This window comes from Cynocephalus volans, chromosome 1, assembly GCF_027409185.1.
Source record: "Cynocephalus volans isolate mCynVol1 chromosome 1, mCynVol1.pri, whole genome shotgun sequence".
NCBI lineage: Eukaryota > Metazoa > Chordata > Mammalia > Dermoptera > Cynocephalidae > Cynocephalus > Cynocephalus volans.
In genome coordinates, this window is record NC_084460.1 from 181,903,748 (window position 1) to 181,927,180 (window position 23,433).

The 23,433-nt window shown below is 43.4% G+C and overlaps 1 protein-coding gene across 2 annotated transcripts in view; it reads right to left on the reverse strand.

The window, feature by feature from the left end:
• Window positions 1-23,146, reverse strand: part of RUNX1 (RUNX family transcription factor 1) — a 91,256-nt gene extending 68,110 nt beyond the window's left edge. For both annotated transcript variants that reach the window (XM_063079106.1, XM_063079101.1), the window contains exons 1-2: window positions 21,332-23,146; window positions 14,961-15,117 (exon numbers count right to left, since the gene is read on the reverse strand). In XM_063079106.1, the coding sequence (XP_062935176.1) occupies window positions 14,961-15,117; window positions 21,332-21,601 (427 nt within the window). In that variant the 5' untranslated portion in view covers window positions 21,602-23,146. The remainder of the gene's footprint in view (window positions 1-14,960; window positions 15,118-21,331) is intronic.
• Window positions 23,147-23,433: the final 287 nt, after the last annotated feature.

The window sequence follows — 23,433 nt, forward strand, 5'->3', positions numbered from 1 at the left end:
CACACGTGTTATTAGCCAAATTCCCTCATTAAAATGACCTATGGGCCTGGTATTTTAAGTACGTGGGTGTGGAGAATGAAAGACTCTCAAGTGTTTTTCTGAGCAGGCCGGAGCCAGAATAGGAAGGAGTCAGAGGAGGCAAAGGAAGACAGACTGGCTAAATAACGACAGCCCCAAATTGCCCTTCGGCACCCAATGCAGGGGCACAGGCTCTGGGCTGCTAGACAGAATTAATGGTCATGTGTGTAGTCTGCAGAGAGTCCCTGCCTATAGGGCTCCCTGAAGCACTCACTGGTGTAGCCCCAGGAGACTAGCACAGGCTGTGGCTAGGCCACAGATGACCCTGGGGCTGACCCCGTGCCTGCTGCTGAAAGGCTGCAGCTCTCAGCTTCTGAGAGGGCAACTACAGGGTCACAAGTGCCCCTCATGGGGAGTTGCAGTGGAGGGAACAAAAAGAACGGGGTGCTGAGACCCTCCTTCTTCCACTCAGGGAAACCTGGGCAAAACAGCAGTGTCAACTCGGGCCTGTGGTTGTGTTCCGGGAGGACCACTACTTAGAAGCACACATATTAGGCCTGAACAAGAAGGTGGCAAGACACCACAGCGGAGAGAAGGATTGTCTTGACTTAGGCTTGGAAGCAGAGAGGGATAAGAACTTCACTATAAAATCCCAGGAACATGGAAATGCCTAGAGTGACAGATAAGAGTGTGGACTCTCAAGCCGACCTTCCTAATCAAAACCCTGCTCTACCACTTGCTAGCTATGTGACCTGGGGCAAGTTACTTAACCTCTCTGGGACCTCAGCTTTGTCATCTGTAAAATGGGAGAATAACAGTCCTTCCATCTCATAGCGTTGTTACGCAGGTTAAATGAAATCACAAATATAAAAGCAGGGCACTGAGCAAGCTCTCAGTAAATACCAGTTTACTACAATTAAGGACATCTTAAACATGATTCCACAATGACCAGAGCTGTGAAAGATCCCGTGAGCCATGAGGAGGAAGAGAAGTTGGGGATGAGGGCTGGCCCTGTGGCACACTCGGGAGAGTGTGGCGCTGGTAGCACCGAGGCTGTGGGTTTGGATCCTATATAGGGATGGCTGGTGCACTCACTGGCTGAGCATGGTGCAGACCACACTGTGCCGAGGGTTGCGATCCCCTTACCAGTCAAAGAAAAAAAAAGTTGGGGATGAAGTGGCCAATGATGTCTGATGGTGGGAGGGTGTGTGTGTGTGTGTGTGTGTGTGTGTGTGTGTGTGTGTGTGTGTGTGTGTGTGTGTGTGTGTGTGTGTGTGTGTGTGTGTGTGTGTGTGTGTGTGTGTGTGTGTGTGTTTCTGCAGGTGATGGGGTGTGTGTGGGCTGTGTGTGTGTGTGTGTGTGTGTTTTCTGCAGGTGATGGGGCTGCTACCAGGCCCAAGATGAACTTGAACTTCAAGTTCACTTGTGCCCCGCCAGCTGGCGACCTTTATAAGGCACAACACTGACCAGCTGATCCGCTATATAAACAAGCCAGGCCGACCGCTCCTCACTGCAACATGTTGTCTCCCTCGACGCCACTTTGTCCATCCAAATGCCGGGGCAAAATACTAACTGCTTTATTTAGTTGGGAAGAAGGTCACAGGGTAAATCTTCCTGGACACTTGCTGCCGTGACACACTCTCCAGGGCCAGGCAGCTACAAGGCCCCAGGTCTAGGCTTGACTAGTCTTTATGTTGATGAGTCCCCAGGCTGGTGAACTCTGACAGCCGTCTGTGGTCTAATAAAGCCATGGCTGGACACTGCAGTTCCGCACAACCCGGCACACACCCTGCTCTCTCACCACATCTGGGAAGTGGCTAAACCTCAGGATTGCTGCAAATGTGGACATTGCTCCCCAAAGGGCCAAGGGTGGGAAAGGGATACAAGGTGAAAGAAGAGCGGCTCACAATCATTTCTTGCCCATATTTAAAAGTTCGAGCCTGGTCATATGGCAGCAGTGTCATTCTACAGTTACCTCAGGTGTCCCTCCTGCTGGGGGCATGCCTCCCGAGGTCTGGTTCATGCATAGCCAGTCTGTCTGCATTGACTCCTTAGTAGGCTCTGTTTCTGTCACTCTTCCTGGCATAGGTTTGGATCCCTGAGTCATCTTCTCCTTTCTGGGGCAGTTTTGGGGGATGTGAAACTTGCCCTTTGTCACGCAAAGGAAGGCTGCACATAAAGGATCTGTCTGGCCTGGGGGAGGTCACGCTCTGTAGGAACAGAGCGGCTATCTCAATATTTTCACTCACTTGTGTATCTCTGCAGAAAAGCCAGTTGTGCTCACAAACTTGAAACACCCAAGAGAGTGAGAAAGGAAAAATAAAAGAAAAAAAAAATGCAGCTTTTGGAAACCAAGAGAACAAGTGAAGGCTCAAGTTCTGCTCTTTGCAAATTCCGGAAATCCCAAAAGATTCTGAAAGGTTGCAGGGAGATTTCTCCTTTTACTGTAGGTTGCTCCAGGCCTAATTTTAATCACAGATAAATGAGTATTAACATTAATGCACCCTGAGATTCTTGGGATAATCTGTTCTTGGAGTATTATTCACAAAATATTTTTAATTTTTATTTCTCACTTTTCCACTGGAACAACCTACCAGTCAAAATTCATGCTTGTGCTCCTCTGCCATTTCCTTACCCAAACATTTAAATTATTATGTCACTATTTTTGACAGTGGAGCTGTATAATTAATTTATTTTGGGATTTCTGAACAGGGTACAACTTCTCCAACTTGTGCAGCGTTTCCTGGTTTCTCTAAGTTGAACTGAATTGAGATGTCAGTGCATATACACTTGTGTGCAAAGTGCCCATGTTTGCAGACGTCTTTACCAATCGTGCCTGCATCCACACAAACAGGAGGAGGACCGGGGGCCCAAGCTATTAGACAAGGACAACCCTCAAAAGTCAGGCTTAAAATCAGGCACTTAAAATATGTAATTCAGTTTTCCACAGAAAGAGCATCACTATGGAACGGTGGGTCGTTTAAAAAATAGCTCTTTTATTTGTAGAAAAGCAAAGATGTGCGAAGCATTTTCTCTTGAGATATTCTCATTATGAAAATGAGTTGCTTGAGGAGAGTGACAGCATTTTATCTTCCCGTCTTCTGTTCCAAGGCAATAAAATATAAGTTTGATAAATGAATCAGTGAGTTTTCTGTAAACTTTCACTTTGGTAGTTGGTTCTCTGATGTCTAATCTCAACTGGAAGGGGTGGCTCTCCCTTTCCATGGCACGGTGTGCCCTGTCTGAGCTCATGGCTCAGCCTTGCAGGAGGGGTGGATGATGAGGACTGTCACCTGCCCCCAAAGCACCATGATGCTCTGATGCAACTGCATTTCCTTCCCCCAGATTTCATATTCCCTTCCTGGTCTTCCTTTCTTTTGGCACCCCAGTTCCCCAGTATCTCAGCTGAGGAAGCCAAGTTTTTAGCCCTGAATTCAAAGCCCTGGTTAAGCCAGGGCTGCTCTTTTCTTCCATCCAGGAGAGCCCTTTGGTTGGCACACCTTAATTCCCTGGTCTCTACCCACCCACCAAGTTGGGTACTTGGACTAGAGGCCACACAGAGCAGGTGACCAGACTGATCACCTGGGGTTGGCTGACTCCTGACAGTATGCCATAGCCTAGTGCCTCAAACACAGAGCCCAGTGCCACATGGAACAGCAGCTGGGAGGCCTGAGGCATGGATACTCTGAAGGGAAGGCAGCCTCGGGGTCCTCAGTTCCTGCCCCCCAGCCTTTTGACTACCTGCTGCTGTTGAGAGGGAAGAGAGTGAAGCTTCAGGTGAGCCTGAGGTGGGAGCTAACTTGTCAGTGCAGGGACATCTACCAAATGGGGTGTTTGCAAGCTGGATCCATACATGCCCAAGGCTGCCAGAAAGGAGACCTGAGAGTCTTCCATCTGGATTGGTCTCTCTAAGCCTCCAGCAGCCTCCAAACCTCCTTCCCATTCTTTGAACTGCAATACAAGTTCCTTTATACAATTTGCATCTGGTGATAGCAACTCCCTGCTGAAAACCTGAGAGTGGGTTCTCCACTTCATTAGGACCAGGCTAAATTCCCAGCGTGGATTTCAAGGCTCTTTCCAGCAATCCCCACCCCATCCCTGCCCAGGCCTCCCCCAGCGTCCGACAGAGCATCTCTCAGCTCCTCAGCCGGCCAGGTGTTCCTTCCCCACTTCGTTCTCTGCTCAGATACTCTTCTTGATGCCACCACCTGGACAGTCTCCTTGTCACCTGTAGGTCCCAACTGAGATGACAACTTATCCAGGGAGACCCTCTGGGCCTCTACCAGGCCATGTGCCACTGTTCATTTGCTCCTGTCACACCTGTCCTGTCCCATGGTGCTGTCCACTCAGAATAGTGATGGCTTAATTGTCATCCTTCTCACTAGCCCCCAAAGGCCATGGCTTCTCTTTGGCTGACTTCTGTATCTCCAATGCTAGCCCAGTGCCTGGCACACAGTAGGTGCCCAATGCATATCTGATCAATGAATGAATGAAGAATGAATGAAAAAAATGCCCTCAGAAAAATGACTTGGGGGTGGGGTGAAGAAATAGTTATAACACAATAGGAGGAGATACCATACTTCCATCACATAGCCGGTGCTCAACCAATGTTTATAATTACTATATTATTACTGTACATGCATTTGTTTATAAATATTTACAAAGTTCCTGCTGTGTCTCAGACACTCTCATTTTATTAGGTCCTAAGTAGGATAAAGAAATAAAAACTCCTTGCCATCAAGGAGTGGACAGTGGCAAACAATGTCATTCCCAGCTTTCTGATTCAGCAGGACACGTGCTGCCTCCAGCCTTCCCTTTCTCTCCTGCCTCAATGATTATTGCTGCAGAGGGGAGAACAACGTCCAGGTGAGTTCCAGCTCTTCTTCCTAAGTCTTGTTACATACACAGCATCTTGCTGTGATCATCCTAATAACCTTGTGAGGCCTCAATAAAAGGCATTGTTATACCCATTGCACAGATGAGGAGACTGAGTCCTGCAAGTGTGCCCACTTCTCAAACTACATCACGCTACCTTCCAAAGACTCACAGAATCATCGCAAATAGATGTGCGTGTTTCTATGTGGTTATTATGAATCAGAAGAATATTAAATGAGACACCATAGCTTTAGTGTAACCTAGAGCCCAGGGACCTGGCCAGAATGCAAGATAACAGTGTAGTAAGATAATTCTCCAAGCAACCGCGTAATCAATTCTCAGTTTATATGTGGAGAAGAGAAAAACATGCATGGATGTTCACTTGCAGTTTATGGAAATGCTAAGATACAACCTCAAGAATGGCTTCCAATGGAATGGCCAGGATGTCCTCAAGCATGGTCTAAGGTGAGCTGCCGTGGCACTACTACAAAACTCCCCTAAACCTGGGTGGAGGTGGCAATTACCACGCAGGAAGAATGTGATGCTGCCGGGTGCCAGCCTGTGTAGCCCGGTGACAGGACAAAGGGATTATTCTGCTTCATTGTTAACAACAGCACAGTGTTTATTGTTAAAATACGATTGGGAATTAAAAGAGGCATGTATGAATCATAAATATTTGCATGCCATTAATGTTTGGACAAAAGAATTGGAAAGCCTAAGTTGGGAGAACTTCTTTTCCCATGAAAAACAGTGCTTCGAATTACAGTACATATTTAGTTTCATCTCTCCCATTGCTAATCTGAAATCTCAGTGCCTGCTGCGTATAACCCTTTCGCGACCTCAGCACTCTGTGGGTCTGAGGAATAAGGATAAGGATTGACGTTTCCTCCTGGAAAACTCATCATTTAGACAAAAAGCAGACCCTGGCAGTTGTTGCTGTTTGCTGTTGTTTATTACGTGCTCACAGTTTCTATTGCGTACTCCACAGTTAGTGTCACTGTAATAGATCTTACCATGCAAAGTAATAACCCCTAACCTATGTCTTATCTCATGTAATCAACCCTCACTTCACCTCCCCACCCCCATGGACAAAGGCAGGTCAAGTAACTTGTTCAAGGACACATAGCTCTAAGAGAGTGGTGTTCAACTGCGGCAAGACATTTGGCAATGTCTGCAGACATTTCTGGTTGTCACAACCGGGAGCGTGGGTGCTACTGGTTACTGAGTAGAGGCCAGGGATGCTGCTAAACATTCAACAACGCACAGAACATCTCCCTACAGCAAAGAATAACTGTCCCTAAATGCCAAAAGCACCAAAGTTGAGACATCCTCCTCTAAGTGGAGAATCCAGTAAAATCCACATACTAACCAGTAGGCTTTATGGCCTGGAATAAAAACACTCATGGAACAGTCACTCACAGACATTTAACGAGTGCCCACCATGCATCAGGCACTGATCTAGTCATTGACAGTATCATGCAGTGCTTTTCCAGTAAAGGCTGGATCTTAGTTTTTTTGAAAATTCTTGGTAGTTTACATCCTGGGGGTTTCTGGGCACATCTCTCTTTCCTTTCCATGGTGCTTGGGTCTCAGTTACCACTGCAGTGTGCCCTTGTCCGCCACAGCTGTTCTCAAGCCTTTTCCCCAGCGACCTTCCTCCCAAGCACATCTAGGGCAATGTGTGGGCTCCTGCTCAGACTTTGCCCAGGAACTCCCATCTGGATAGTTAACTCTTACTAGTCACAAGTGATGTGACACACAATGGATCTCTATGCCAAAACTGGGAGCTGCTGCTTGACGGTGTGGAGCTCAAAGGAAGCAGATATATACATGGGGTAGGAAAGTTAGAGGAGTTAGGGTCTCCAGGAGGAGTAAAAGCAAGCAAGAAGCAAACAAAAAAAAGAAGAGAGCAGTCACAACCAAACATATTCAAGAAACCCAACCTGCAGCAGACACTGCTTGGTTCAATGCATTGAGAGCATCTCAAGGTGTCTCTCTTCAGACCTTTGTTTTCAAACCATCTTTCCCTGAATCTCAGTATGGAAAAGAGGTGACGGCAAAACTAATGAGTTGGGGCAGGTGGGAGAAAGCTCTGGAAGAACCCCGCCATCTGTCTGCCTGTAGTACCTGCAAACCAAGGGCTGTCCTCAGAGACAGCTGGCAAGTTGGGCCTTGGATCCTTCTCCTCCCCTTCCATGCATTCCCTCCATTTTTATTTCAGGTACACAGACTGAGCCTTTTTTGGAGTCTGGAAGGTGTCTGTCAGTGACACATATCAGGATCTTGCTTTTAGCACTCTTTAAACCCTGGATCAGTGGATCAGTGGATCAGTGCATGGCCCCACCACTGAAAAGTTCAGGGAATGAGAAGCCAGCAGAGCACTCTTATTGTTTCTGCAGTCTGGGTCCCTGTGGACCTGCAGCTGTGTGACTTTAGAGAGGGAGCAGCTGCCCCCACCGTGTGGACTGCCCCACCCACAGCCTCTCCTCCAACCACCGCACCCTTGACCTGGGATATCAGGCAGGGGCAATAGACAACACAATTCTATCCATGCAGGATGCTGGTATGTTTTCATTTTTAAAAATTCCTTAGTATTCAGTGATGCTCTCTAGTTTTATTTTTTTACTCGGTATGAAATTTTTTATTTTTTTTTGTCTTTTTCGTGACCGGCACTCAGCCAGTGAGTGCACCGGCCATTCCTATATGGGATCCGAACCTGCGGCAGGAGCGTTGCCGCACTCCCAGCGCCGCACTCTCCCGAGTGCGCCACGGGCTCGGCCCTCGGTATGAAATTTTTAAAACAAGTTTTTCATAAATTTTGTAGGGAGGCAGAAAGTGTTAGGGAAGAGGGGTTACAGAGACATTTTACAACTTATGATATGCATGTGGCGCTAGACCAGGGTTTCTCCATCTTGGCATGACTGACATTTTGGATTGGGTCTTTGCTGGGGGAGTCTGTCCTGCACATAGTAGGATGTTCAGCAGATCCCTGGCCCTTACCCACTAGATGCAGGAGCACTCCCTCCCTCAGGATGTGACAACCAAAATTGTCTGCAGATATCACCAAATGTCCCCTGGGGGTCAAAACCACTCTCAGTTGGGGACCACTGAGGAGAATATCATCAAAGTTGATAGGCAGATAGATAAGATCCTGACTGCAACCTACCCAGTGGTTTTAAACGGGATGACGAAGGTGGAACACACGTAGCAGGTACTGTTTAAATACAAAGCCTTATTACAATATGAGCTGAGACCAGCTCTGCATTAACTGCAGACAGATAGACTGACTACACTCCATACAATAGTTTCAAATAGAATGAAGGAAAAACATCTGTAAAGTCCCAAAACCAATGCTTTGAGCAAACTGGAGCGTTTCCACCTCCCAACAGGCCCATCCCTCCTTGCCTTGTCTGCTGAGATCTGATAAGAACACAGATGACCGACTGTGCTCAAACCACCCATATTCCTGTGCATTGCTTTTGTTTGCACAAGGTGACTCAATTAAGGCCACACACCACCCCCCTGAGGGTGCTGGCCAGCTCTCCCAGTAACTGGAAAGGAGCTTCCTGGGGTCACGTGATTGGGAGGGAGGGGTGCAGTTAGTTCTGTAGTTCATGCTGCCCATACATTCTAATGACAGTCTTAAATCTCAAAGTAAAAGCAGAGATTAATCTGACTTGGAAAAAAAACAGGAAATTTACTTACATTTTCTTTGACAAAAAACACAGTTTAAGTGATTCCTAAATGAATGTTTCCTCTTCACTGAGGAAATCAGAGGAAACTCATTCTGAATCTAGTAACAGAATGGCCATGCGTCTCTCAAAGGAGGTGATTGTTAAAATTTATAGGTCCTTGACTATCAAACACCCTCTTTGGAAGTTCAGTGACATCAAATGGAATTCCTGAATGGGATATGCTGCCCCGTGTAGGCTAATAGAGGCTGGGCAACATGCTAGAATCCCAAATCAGTGCAGGGCGAAATGATCGCCATCAGTAATTCCGTTCTCAGCTCATCTCTGTTGAATGCAGGACTCACATTAGAACCAGGGATGGAGGACAGGTACCGCCTGAAGTCTGCTAATGCATGTTTATAAACACAAACTTGGAAAAGCCAAATTCACCACCCATGCCCTGACAGGGAGCCAACAAAATAGCACATTTGGAAGTATTCATAGGCAGCTCTAAATCCACACTGTTCACTTATTAATTTCTGTTAATTGTTTTATTTGGGCTTCAGATGAGAAGATGTTATTAGCATACATATAGCCCTCAAAGACTATTTGGTCCAAGAAGTCTCTCAATGGAAGTATGGACACACATGCTAAGAATGCAACAGAGCCTCCAAACCACATACCCTCTCTATATTGACAGTACATGGTTATCCATGAACATACCCTTACTGATCTGAACTTGTTTTATAATCATCGACAGAAAGAAAACAGTCATCAGACAGTACACCTCTCCTTTCAACCAGTAATTTTTCTTCAAAAAAAAAAAAAAAAACAGAAACACAGAATATGTTCTTCATAACCAGTCTTCTCCACCCTCTCTTGCCCCTCGCCAACCAGCACAAAAAGAAAATACAAAACTGATTTATTAGAACCAGAGCTGTGTTGCAGCCATTGGCTGGATCACTGTTTATGTCTATAATGCTTGCTGCTGAAACAGGAAGCTCTAAAAATCACTCAACCATTATTTCTCTCCGAAGCACTTTCTGATTGATAGTCTTCCGTCCTGACCAAAAAGAACTGCCTCCACCAAAAGCAAGCTGGCTGGCAAGGAAGGGGTGGAGGAGTGGGGGGCAGAGGGACACACAGCTTCCATTCAACTGTAAAATATTGTTCATACAAATAACCTCAATTTTAAAAAGCTGTCTGACACCATCAGCAATGCCTGGCACTTCATAAAATCAGCAAGAAAACCATGAAGGGATAAATTGTGAAACTGCTTGTTCCAGGCACAAGCAATTTTCAAGAAAGCTTTTCTCCGTGGTCCTCGCCATGGCTGGGCACCGAGGCTCCAGCAGGGCAGAGAGCAACTTGCTTGAAGAAAGTGTTGCTACTCTTTTATTGGCAAATGTAAAACAGGACGAGAAACCTGATCTCTAGAGATGAATTCTACATCAGGTCATGGACGCAAGCTTGCAACCTGCCATCCAAAGGAAGTGCTTGGTAGCGCGGGCTCAGGCTTGGTGCATGAGAGGCTGGGTCTTTTTTCATGCATATTTGCTCATACTGAAATCTGAAAACAGATTTCAGTATATTTTTATTTTAAAGTGTAGATCAATAACAACAGAGGAAAAAAGGGAAAAATGGGAGAGTTGATTTTAATATAGCTCATGTCTTTTCCTTGTATTACCTCCAGGAGATCCAACTCCCAGCTTATATCGTGAATGTTATCCGTGAAGCTACTGTGGGATTGGCAGAAGAATTTCTCCTTCTCCCATTAAATGAATCTATGATTGGAGAGAGGATGACTTGGAGTCTATGATAATATCGTGAGTCATTCAGACCATCTCTCAATAACCACTACACAAAGACAAGTCTCCTTTTGTTTAGAATAGCAGTTCAGTTTATTCTTTTCTAAATGTACCTACATCTTGACCAGACTTCCAAGCATCTGAAAGGTAACCTCTCCATACTTTTTCCAAATAATGCAAAATAACTTAAGAATGAAAATACCTTAAGTAACCAACATTACACAAATATGCAATAACCCAGATTGTGACAGGATAAATATTATGTCTGGGAAGACATCCACAGCAAGAACATAATGAAGGAATTTCCTTTTATAAAAGCATTGGGAAAGGGCACTATTTGTAAAGTGGAAAAGATTAAAGTGGCCCGGGAGGTCAACATAAACACAAATTCCTCCAAGAAGTGAAACTCCATGCTGGCAGTCTACAGAGCTTTGTCAGCTTTAGCCTCACAGGGCTGGGCTAGGAAGACACACTGCAAGTCTCCAGCCAGGGGCTGATGCATACACTGAAGAAGAGGCTGTCCTTTCAGTGACAAAATGGGCCCTGGCCCCTTTACAATGGATTACAAGCGTGCACAGTGGATGGCTGTTCAAAGGCCTGGACTAGCAGGTTGAATGAGATCTATTTTCCTAATTATACAAACCAGGTCCTGGCTATAAGAAAAACCGGTGTTACCAAAGCAGCAAAGGATGTAAAAAAAAATGTCTACTTCATCAGTTCCTTTGTTTATTTATTCATTTTCCAAGTATCTACTGTGTGAATCACAGTGCTATGCTGGCCCTTCATGGTCAATGCAAAGTTCCAGATTCACAGATTCTGGGGTCCATGGATCCCTAGAAGGTCCACAGAGGAATTCCAGCGGCCCTGGAAACTGAAACTGTACACTAGATTTTGTAAGTGCATATGTTCATTTTTTTCCTTGGGAAAAAGCTTCGAAGGATTTTGAAAATGATTTATAAGTTCCCAAAAGATTAAAAATCATATTCTTTAAAAAATCAGAAAAAAATTTGCAGTGGATTAAATTCTCCCATTTATGATGTGGTGATGATGTGATCTGTTAGATTTCTTCTTTGATTCTAAAATGAAATAACTAAAGTCGTTATTCACTGATTGATCGATTCTTTTCCAAGTGATTAAATACTCCAAAAGGGATGAAGCTCTCACAGATTTCATTGCTAAAATTTCTTAAATGTCTCTCAGCTGAAGTCATGATACACTTCTTGCAACTCTGAAAATATCGGCAGCACCTGCTCCAACTGCAGATGTAAACTGATGTAAACTGCTGAGCTAATTAATCTCGCCAAAGAAAATTCCTCTTGACCCTGAACTTCGATTTTCTGGAGGTGACAATAGTCCCAGCCCATGTGGTTCAAATGCGAATTGTTTGAAACAAACACCTGTGTGCATAACCTCTGGAACTCAGTCGAACTTCCCAGAGCTCCCTGACTCTCTCATCTCCTGGGAGCTGCTATCTCTTCTGCCATCGTAAAGACAGAGTCAATTTACATGAAGATACTGAATCAAAGAGAAAAGCATTCCAAGAACGAGATATACACTAAACAAGATTAAAACTGTCAGGGAGAAAATGGAGGGGATGGGAGAAAAGGAAGAAGGTTCTGGCTGCTGAGGCCCTCACCAATATTTTTAGGGGCCAGTGTAGTCACCAAGGCCGTAAAAGCCGGACAGGCAGGTTTTCCCAGTTGCAAGCTGAACCTGAGGTTAGGAGCTGTGATCCTGGACATCAGCCAGCGCCAGACAGGGTAGAACAGAGAAAAACCCTTCCATGTTCAACCTCTGGCAATTTCTATGAGGTTTATGATCCTCACAGACTGGCAAAGAAAAGACAGCTTCTTTTTGTATCCTTCATTCTGCACCAAGCATCAGGCCCCTTTGAGAATCCATTAGACCAGTGGCGTTTGACAGAATTCAACATTGGCACTGAAACGTGTGGGTGAGCCAACAGCCGGGACCTTCTGGGCCACTGTGTGGTGTGTCAATGCCAAGGGCATATTTTCAAGCATATTTTCAAAAACAAAATGAAACAGTAACTAGTCTTAAGATCACTTAATAAAACATAATGAAACTTTTAAAGGATAAGAGTCACTGAGGAAGATTAAGACTAATTGTCAAAATTAGTGAGAATCATCTGCTTTCTGCCTAATGGGAAGCAAATTGCAGAAAAGAGAAAAGAAAAAACCTGGCAAGCTTTAATGTTGACACAGTTGAAAGAGCAAAACCAAATTGTATTTTATGACTATGGAGAGAAATTAAGAGACAGAGTCAAACTGGGCCTCTTAACAGCTCATTTTATTTTGTAGCACTGACAAAAAAAAAAAAAAAAAAAAAAAATATATATATATATATATATATATTTATATAATACACACACACACACACACCCTCATATGTATGTATCACTCAAGACCAACAACATGCCTAGTAACCATAATTGGGTCAAATGTTCAATCAGGGTTCCTGTATTTTTTATTGCTTTTTATCACTGGTGGGAAGAAGAGCCTGTTCAAAATAAATATTGTCCATTTATGGCATTTCAATTAATTTTCTCTTTCCAGGGTATGTAGGAGAAGACAGCACAGCCTTGGTTGCAGCTATTTTACTTTTTGGGGTTTATGCAAACTCAAGTGCATACTGGCACAAATCAGACAGCCAAATGCAAACAACCCACACCTTGGGGAAACAGTTCACGTTACCCAAGTAAACACAAGCACCTATTAGTCACCCACTCAAAGCAGAAATGGCCAACGAGGGATGTGAGGGCAGCCTTCAATGCCAGAAAAGGAAGCATGTTGCTTTCAAAATCTCATTATTATCACCAACTTACTGCGCATTGCCAGAAAGCCACTAAGCTTCTTATGGGAAAATGTCACTGGTGTGAACCATTAAACAGTTTCCAAAACTTTAATAACCAAAACCTGACACAGATCCACATGGATGCATGTTATGATACTAATACTTTCTCTGGAAAAGCAACCAAATGACAGTCAGCTATCGATTCCTAACAGCACAAATCCATAAGAACTGAATTAGGATCGTGAGCTAGGCAGGTGGGCACGGCCCAGGCTGTGGAGTCTTTGTTTTTTATTGGCTTCTCATCTACTCTGCCAGCTACTCGTCCAAAGCCTTCAAGATGTTTTCTAAATACACATCTCTGAATCATAATGTGAATTCCATTTACTGAAAGGCGGGGACTTTTAATATAACAAGTGAACCCATTTAACGACTTACGCTTTTATATCTTATAGCATCACTCATGCTTTCAATAAGTGGATATAATTTTCTTTGCATTACCCTATTATTAACATAGTTAGTACTATGAACATATATTTTCAATCACGTTATAAGTTTTTTATTTTCTCCAGCTATGATTCTATTACGAAAATGCCCCAGACAGCTAGAATAACCAAAACAACAGCCAAAAAAATCAACACACATTTACCCCTTCTCCTCTTCGACTAATCAAATTCTCTAAGAACAGAGATTTGCTTAAATTTTTGAATGCCTTTATAAAGAGTAATGATTACTCTTATGTTTAAGTGTTTCTTGGTTGATCCTTTATTTTACATGAGTTACTACTGTTATTTAGGTATCTATCCTAAGTCTTTTTATTATACCTGAGATAACTTTTATTCATGAGATTATTCAGTACTATATTACAAAAATAAGATTTCCAAAACAAACTATCCTATCTCCTTCAATTAAACTTTTAGTACTTGTTACTGTTTATAAAATATGACCTAGGTTCTTACAAGACAGAGAAAACACAATACTTGAAAATAGTTGGAAACCAGAGGATATTACAATTTTAAAAAGCCAAGATTCCTCTTTCTGCTCTGCTCTAATATTTTGATAATGGGCTAAAGGCAAAGGCAAACAAAACTACACGTAGGGTGACAGTTCTACACGAATGCGGCAGTTCCTCTGGATAATCCAGTCTCTGCTATTATTAGTACTAAAATCTTAACTTAGGCCCAACCCCCTAACCCTCAAATAATCATAAGGCATTCAACAGAAATCTATCAGGAAGGTATACTGCCATCAATGATACTAACACTATTTCTTCATATTTTACCATTAAAAGGTAAGCTGGCTTGAAACTTGTCTTAACATCATACACTAGAGAGCCCTTAAAATTATTAAAAGTGATCATTTGAAAATCTGTCATTTGCCACAGATAGCACATGGATCATAAGTTAAAGGCTTACATTAAATAGATTTTTTATTATTATCAAAGCGAGAACTCTGATTCTATAATGCTAGTTTACATTATGGTAATTTTTACATTTTTACATGTTAGTAAAAATCTGAGGGATTTCTTTGAAATTCACAATTCATGTTTTGCATGTTCCAAATCAGTCTTAAATTGAGTAATAGAAAGCAATAATGCGAAGTCAGATTCTGTTAAAAATATTAAATTTTAAATAAATATTTTTAAAAAGCTTGACGTGGCAATAGTAAGAAAGACCAAGTTTCTAGGGATTCCCTCACAGCACCATTGTTAAGTTTTGAAATCTGGGTTTGTTGTCATGTAAATACTTTGAGTTGCAAGATCAGTTTTGATGATACATACCTCTTCCACTTCGACCAACGAACCTGAGGTCATTGAATCTTGCGACTTGATTTTTCATGGCCGCGGTGGCATTTCTCAGCTCAGCTGAGTAATTTTCATCATTGCCGGCCATCACAGTGACCAGAGTGCCATCCGGAACGTCCCCCAGAGCCACCACCTAAACACCAGTCAAGGGATAAATGCAGACATCAGGAATGTTATATATACACTTTTACGTCATTTGTGTAGTAATCGTTAGAAAATGAAATGTATATTAAATGATACCTTTTAGTTTGTGGAGCAATACCAATCATAACTTAAGCAAAACAGAAAAGTTATTAATGAGAAGATTTACTTTTAATTCCATTATGTATAACTAAAGATAAATTTTAAAATAATGAAACATTTTCTAAATTCACCTAATAAAGCCACATAAGGTCATACAGCACAGTTGGGACAAGACTAACAATAGCAAGAACTTTGAAAAGCTAGGCCGTCTCATGAATACAATCATCTCTTCTTAATTCCTCACATTTGAAAACCAGAAAGTCTGGTGTTTGTGAGTTTATCACCTAACCCATCTTTTATTTGCTCAGACCTCCACTGACAGGCTTAACAGGGCCTGGACTTTATTTTCAGGTATTTGAACTTATTTCTGCTAAAATTAAATTTGATGTTTGCTGACAATTTTAAATGACTTAAACTGTTCCTTTGCAGTTATCTTGCCCCCTACTCCCTTCTATTACTTTGAGTTTCACGAGCAATGAATTCTGGGATGCAAGGAAAAACTATCAGAAATGAATTCTTTGTTTACTACTAATTACAAAATCAACAGGCCCTAGAAAAAAGGGGCATTCAGTCTGATGAACTCCCTTCAATTCAGGGGTGGAACTGGTTTGCATTTTTCTCTCTGAGAGTCCCAAAGATTTGTTAACTATATCCTGATAGATGACTAGGGTATCTCTAAACCCAGCCAATTTTGATAAGGAATTCCTTTAATGTAATAGGATAGGTGTGAATTTCTTATCAGGGCTATTGAAGAAAACTGGTAGATAAAATCTATTTTTGATACTCAGGTATTTTTAAAAAATGTAGTAATTTCCAGGTAAAATGCTTGCTCTGAAGAGCATGGTCTGAAGATGTTTCGTACGATAGTATCAATTTCTTGGCCGTCATTTGACCCTTCTAGAAACTATTTTCTTTGTCTAGACATTTATTATTGGCCATATTTCCATTTTTCCTATTTTTCAAAGTGGTCATAGAATTTCGAATCAAAATGCACCAAGTTGTATTTGTTCCTATCATTTTTGATACTCCTTATGGTACTTTCTCAGTCAGTAGTAAAATTTGTTGTTTGTTCCAATTATATAATCATTTTTTGGCTGTTGGTAATACTAAAGTAATCGCTAATCTACTGCTACTATTCCTTACCCAGTTTTACGCCTCCCAATTTTTACCTAATAATTGCGACATAATTTTTTTGTAGTATCTAAATTTTCAGTGCCTTTTTTCTATATGTAAATAAGGCTGCCATAGACTACTTGTATGACATCAGTCATGTTTCTCAAGATTCCCGTCTTCATTGTCTGCTTAGTCACGACCCTTCCCTGTGTCCTCCAGATGACTATTGTTTTTATTCACTACAATGCCTTCAGCTCTTGCGTTCTAAGGTGCAGGACCCAGAAAACAAACCAGCTCACTACAAGAGGTGAACAGTCTTTGGACCCCAAGACTGCACCAGGATAATCTCCTCTTGTGGCAAGAGGTAGGCATTTTCCTCTATTTGGTCTAACTTGCACTATCAACAAGTATCTGGGCCTTTTGTTTCTCTTTTTAATCTTTTCATTCCAATTGTTGGACATGTTTTCTATAAAGGAGATTTTAAAACACTATTCCCCAAGCACCCTCTAATTAGGTATTTGGTTCTCTTTATAAGTGTGTTTGTTGCCACTTAATTAAGAGCAGTAATATGACAATTCCCTTTTGTTGCAAAAGGCATCATTGAAATAAATCTCTCTGATCAGTTATCTGATTATTACTTTTTCTTTCTACTCCACAAAATGTGCTTGTTTTATTCTGCTCTTTTTAGTCTCAAAAATTTTCCAATTTTTTTCTCACCATTTTCACTTCCCTCTGTAAAATTAGCTCACAGTGTTGAAATGCCCTCCTTGAACACATATTTTCACTTCCTCATCCCCATCTCCCTATGGCGACCCAGGCTTCTCTATTCTAATTTGACATTCAGTAAGTGTATAGGGACTGGATCAACTACATGGTTTGCAAAGTGAATAACTCACTGTGGGGACTGAATCTGTAAAGAGGTTAAAATAAATAGATCTTGCTTTATAACTACCAAAATGTATTCTAAAACACCTTCCTCCTGCCATTCCCCTCGCAGTGTTCCACGTCTGCAGCCTCTCATCTTTCCTATAGCTATCCTCATCAGTAATTTGGCAAATTCATGAGACCTCACCGAGTAGAAACAAATATGGAATAAAATTATATGGTAGCGAAATAAAAAGTTGTTGATGTTGGAATTTAAGAATTAAAAAATTAGAAGTTTAACTCCCACTCCTCCCTTTTCAAAAAGAGATTTGGGCGCTCACATATTTATTTGGCCTTTTATTGATTCCTGAGGGATTTTTTTGTTGGGGGAAAGGAGACAATATTAAATCAAGAGAAATTTCATTAACAATGTATATCATCCGATTATTAACAAGCATACTTAGGCTACATTAAAAAAATTTTTTTTCATTTAAAACTAACATGTCTGCTAATTTGGTACATATTTTGTCATTGATAGGCAATATAAAGAGAATGAAAAAATATGTAACTTCAAACAGAAAAAAGAAGCAACTAGAATGAAAAGCTATAAACAACAGGTAATGAGCTACAAACATTTACATTTTAACACAGACCAAACAGACAAGAAGGGACTTGCTGGCCAGAGATATCTCATAATTTTGTTTTACTTCTCTGTTTTTAAATTATTAGGAAGTTGGGCAAAATATCACCTCTCCTACATACTACATGGACCTCCAAATACTGTGTTTGGCTAGCCTGTTCACAATTCAAACTGGCACGTTAAACCAATTCTAATTAGGTCGAAATTACAGTTACAATTCATTTAATTCAAATCCCTTAATCTTCCAGTGTTTCAAAGAAGGCCGTGGAGTGGAACACAGAATTTAGTCAAGATGATATTTAATGCATGGCTGGGGACCATGATATTGCTGACAGAAATGTTACTTATTTCATTTTTATGAAAGAATATTATCATAAGCATCTAAGTAAGGCCTCTGAACTTCCCTGCTGAAGGCATGTTTATGTCTTTGCACTCTGGTGCACCAGGGCCTAAACAAACTGTAATATTAAAGGATTACAAAATATGTCCTAGGTCATCTAAACAGCTTTTCAGGCTGCTTCTGTAAATACTGGATAATAGATAGCAAATTTAAGATTTTTCTGAGTAGTAAAAATGTGTTTCCCCTATGCTAAAAAAAGGTGTTCTACAGGAAGGAAGGGGTGGGGGAAGAACATATTGGAATTCAGGAGAAGCAATTAGGATGACTTTAATCTATTTTAAAGAAAATTCATAATTTTAAATCCTCCTTTCATTTTGAAGATTAAAGCAGAGTATTTACACACAATTTCAGAAGACTCCTAGAAAAGCACTTAAATGCTCTTTTCATCAATATCAGACTTTACCACTGTTTCACATTTTCTCCTCTTTATCATCGGGAATATAATAATTCCTTACTTACTAAACTTCCTAAAGAGATTGTCTGAGGCTTTTAAAATCCAAATTTTAAAGAAATAATTTGTCGAAACTGCACGGGAGGTGGTTGGGTGTGTGGATTAGTACACAGTGGAGCTAGGAACACACAGTAAATCAGCCTGGGACACAGGCAGGTTTTGAAGTTTATTTTTATTTATTTATTTAAAAAGATGACTGGTAAGGGGATCTTAACCCTTGACTTGGTGTTGTCAGCACCAGGCTCTCCCAAGTGAGCTACCCGGCCATCCCTATATAGGGATCCAAACCCGCAGCCTTGGTGTTATCAGCATCACACTCTCCCAAGTGAGCCACGGGCCAACCCAGGTTTGGAAGTTTAACTTGCCTTTATCCCTAACCTTTGCATTTGCTCTCTCACTGGATTTTTTGTCTATTCTTTCAGTTATGCAGCGAGCAGTTCTCTTTGAGGAAGAAGCCTCTCTTTATGGAGACTGGGGTGGTGACAGATATTAATAAAGTGGTCTGATTTCTCTGCTGTCCTTTCCTTTCCCCCAAATGTTCCTAAGAGACTCACTTGAACTTTTTTTCAAGAGATCTACGCCTTGGTTTTAGTAGCCTATCACTCAGTAAAACAAAGTAAGATTTTTTTTTTTAAGTGAATTGTCGAAGGTCATTTTTCAAAGGAAAACTCCCATAGTTATTATGATTTCTGCTAAAAGGAATTCTCTGATGAGAATCTCATAAAAGCAATTTGGGTGATTTTTTATTCTTTTAGAAGAAAAACATGTAAATATGATTTTTCATTCTTTAGAAGAAAAACATGTAAACATGATTTTTCATTTTTTATTGAAGAAAATAAATACTTTCATGTGGTGGCTTGAGACTTTGCATGGCTCCAGCTCCTGGAGAGTTTTCATTAATCATTTAATGTTTTGATATATTTGGGTGTGGGTTCCCTGGCAGAGGACGGAGCTCAGAGGAGATCCTGATTTCCCCCCAAAGGAAGCCAAAAATCCCTGAGAGCCCTGGTGTGTCACCCAGGTTTAAAGGGCCCTTTGGTTGATCATCAGCCGTTCTTCTCTCTGCTTTTATCTGAAAGTGACCCCAGGGCCCAACCCTCCCCTCTTAAAGAGAGTGAGCCCAGGAGATTGGCTGATCTGTTTATGTAAAGGGATTAGAATGATTTAGAATTGAAAAAGGCTCCCAAACACAAATCTAAATAAATGGAGGAAGGGAAGGAAGAGTCAAGTGGCTGCTCACCTTATCCTCATTTCCACCCCAGCTAAAAAAAAAACCCCAAAAACCTGCTTTCAGAAAACTGAGTGGAAGAGGAGGCAATTCTATAAACACAGCCAATTAGGAATTCTGTTTTGCAGAAATAACAATGTTTGGAAAGCGTCTAAATCTTAAAAATAAAAACCTCTAACAGAACTTTTTAGAAAAGTGAACATTATTCATTGTAATTAGATCGAGATCCAGCTGAGGCCAGGAAGTATAAAAAGCTTACATTAAATTAATCTCCCCTTAAAGGGGACAATTATTTAACCAGGTTGGAAAAAAAAAAAAAAAAAAAAAAAAGAGTAGCCCATCTTTACAGTTTGAATCACCTGCCTTCACTAGCCCTTTAAATGAACAGGAAATGACCGCACTGAAGGTACTGAAACGCTGCACCTTTTTAAACCCACCAAAGACGGAAGAACAGAATCTCCACCGCAAAAATTAAATTCCTACTGCTTGCTGCCAGGGTAGTGGGGTAGTTGTTTAAAAAAGCCTGGGGTTGTTTACATATTCCTGTTTGAAGGCCAAGGTTTTTAAAGGCAGCTCAAAGCTAAGGAAAGATCTAGGATGAAAAGTGAACGGAGACTCTTCCAGCTGCTCAGCTGAAGTTGCCGGGCGCACGCCGCCCCCTCCTCTAACAGGACAGCGGGCCGATTGGACGTCCCGGCTGTCGGAGGACAGCCTCCTCACCTCTCCCTGCCCCGGGCTTAATCTAGGTGAGCCGGCGATAACGTCCAGGAGGGTTCCAGGAAAAGAAACAGGATTCGCTACTGGCGGCTTCTGGAAGGAGCAGGCTAGAGAAGCTCGCAAAACTCTACAGAAAACTTTTGCAAACCTAACTACTCCTGCCATGGACTTTGGACATGCTAATTCCTACTGGGCGGTTAAAGAGGGGGAAAAATCTCTGACAGTTTCCTTTGTTAGTTTATTTTCACGGACCCTAAAGCATAAAAGTACATCTCTCTATTTTACTTCCTGATGCCTTCATCTGAGGAAGACAAAATGGTCTGGGTGTTAATCCCGAGTTGGGGGGTGCGGGGATGTGAGCAGACCGCTTGTCTCTGCTGGGTTGTAACTTTTCCTACTCTGTAGCAAAGCGAAGGCCCCTGCCTGGAAGGTCCCGACTGGCCCTCAGTGGATGTCTCTGGGGGCATCCTGATTTTTTCAGTCCTCCCCGGAGGCCTCCCGGCGGGCTGAGACGGGTCCCTTCGGAGGGTCGTCACGGCAACGCAGCATCCCCCGCATCCCAAGTGCACAGAGATGTACCAGGGGCCGCGGGGAGCAGCGCCGGTCCCCCTTCTAGAACCCGGCCCCGCCTGCCTAGCCGCTATCCTCCGCGATCGCCCCCGGCCTCCGCCACCCCTTCCGGGCCGAGTACCTTGAAAGCGATGGGCAGGGTCTTGTTGCAGCGCCAGTGCGTGGGCAGCACGGAGCAGAGGAAGTTGGGGCTGTCGGTGCGCACCAGCTCGCCTGGGTGGTCGGCCAGCACCTCCACCATGCTGCGGTCGCCGCTCCTCAGCTTGCCGGCCAGGGAGGCGCCGGCGTCCGGGGCGCCCAGCGGCAGCGCCTCGCTCATCTTGCCCGGGCTCAGCGCGGTGGAAGGCGGCGTGAAGCGGCGGCTCGTGCTGGCATCTACGGGGATACGCATCACAACAAGCCGATTGAGTTAGGACCCTGCAAACAGCTCCTACAAGACGGCGACCGAGGCGCGGATCTTCAACAAGCAGCTCCCGGGAGACCAACATACAAGTTCAGGGGCTTTTATTACTGCGGGGGGGGGGGGGGGGGAGAGACTAAGTTACTAACAGTCCAGGAGGGGAAACGTTGTATTTATGCCGATGGGCCTCAGACCCAGGCAGGGCTCCTAGCAACCGGCCGCTTAGTGCATTCAAAAGTGGACGACCAGAATCCCAAGTCAAACGCCAAAGGGTGACTATCTTCCTGTGAGTCCTGCTTTCAAAGTTCAAGTTCAGTCTTTGGCTGTGACAAAAGTGCCCGAGGCAAAATTCCCATACACTTCCTAAAATATTTATGCGGAGAGCAAAATGACTGGCAAATACATGAAGTTCCAGTAGTTAATTGCCTGTCAGTTTTTTGCAGGTGAGTTTTGTCTGAAGTCCCAACAGAACACAAAATACAAGGGAGTCTTCCATATAGCGCCACTTTTATCATGCAAAACCGGCTTCTGTCCTCAAAAGCAAGAGCTTCGACTTCCGAAGGTCGTGCTAATATATATGTACTCTTATATAAATATATACATATGCTCTACTTCATAAAATATTTACAATACAATCTGTAGAGAATTTGAACACAACAGAAACCCATTAATGTTCGCTGGAGATTTTTTTTTTTTTTTTAAGTAGCCTTGAAAATCAGCTTCAGTAGTTGGAGAAAGGCAGGGCTAGAAGTACTTGTCATTTTCTCTCAATAAATTCTACCAAATGCTCAGTGCAGAAAATTCAGCTTTTCAAAGATCTTAGCTAATCTTAAAAGAAAAGTCCAAGTCAAGGAAACTCAGAGTACAGCTCTCCACATCTGAGCACTTCGGGTTTGGGGATGTTGGTTAAGTTTGTGGCTGAGCCTGTGGTTTGGTGGGAGTTGAGCGGCAGCCGAGTCGCACACACGCAGACACACACTCTTCGGCAGTCAGCACTGTCTACATTGGCTCGGTGAGTCAGCCCCGACTTGAGCAGTAGCGAGACGATCTTCCTTCAACGTCGCCCAGCGCCCGCGGGTTAGCTGCTCCGACGCAAAAATGCCCACGAGCACCGCGTAACCGCAGCAGGTGGAGCCGGCCTTGAGAGGAGGCTCCGCGGCGCAGATCCCAACAGACCGGCCGGCTTTGGTTACACATGCATGCACACACTGCCACGCGCACACATCCTCACGGCTCTCCTCGAACCACAGCGCACTTTCTCCAGCAGTTTGCAAAGGAAACAATCGGGGAAAAGTTCACAGCCAGGAAAAAAGTTGAAACATCCAGCCAAGAAGCCAGTTAATTCAAAAGTAAGGAGAAAGAAAAAAAAAATGCAGGTCCAACGCGGGTCAAGGATAAGCAAGAACGGTTGACTTTCTTCTGGCGTCCCCAGGAGCCCGGGGAAGAGGTGCCTGCCGGAGCAGGGCCGGGCAGCGTGGTGCCCTGGCTGGGTCCGGCCGCAGAGCGCCCGTCCCGCCCGCGCCCGCTGGCTCTATGAATGAGAGTGCCTGGAAATGAACGTGCTTTTACTGTAAGCCCGGCCGGAGGAATTCCATTCCCTCAGCTCGTTTGCATAGGGACGGCCAGCGGCCAATCACGGGCCTTTCCGGTATCAGCCAGGGCGCGGCTCGCGGCCGCCGGCTCCTGGAATTGGCCTGCGCGCCCCCGGCGCCGCGCGCCACTGTACGCAGTGGGGCCGCGGAGTCCGCAGCCGCTGAGTCCGCCCCCACGCGGCCCGCGCACCCGCACCCACGCTGGCGCGAGACCCCGCCCGGGTGCGGACC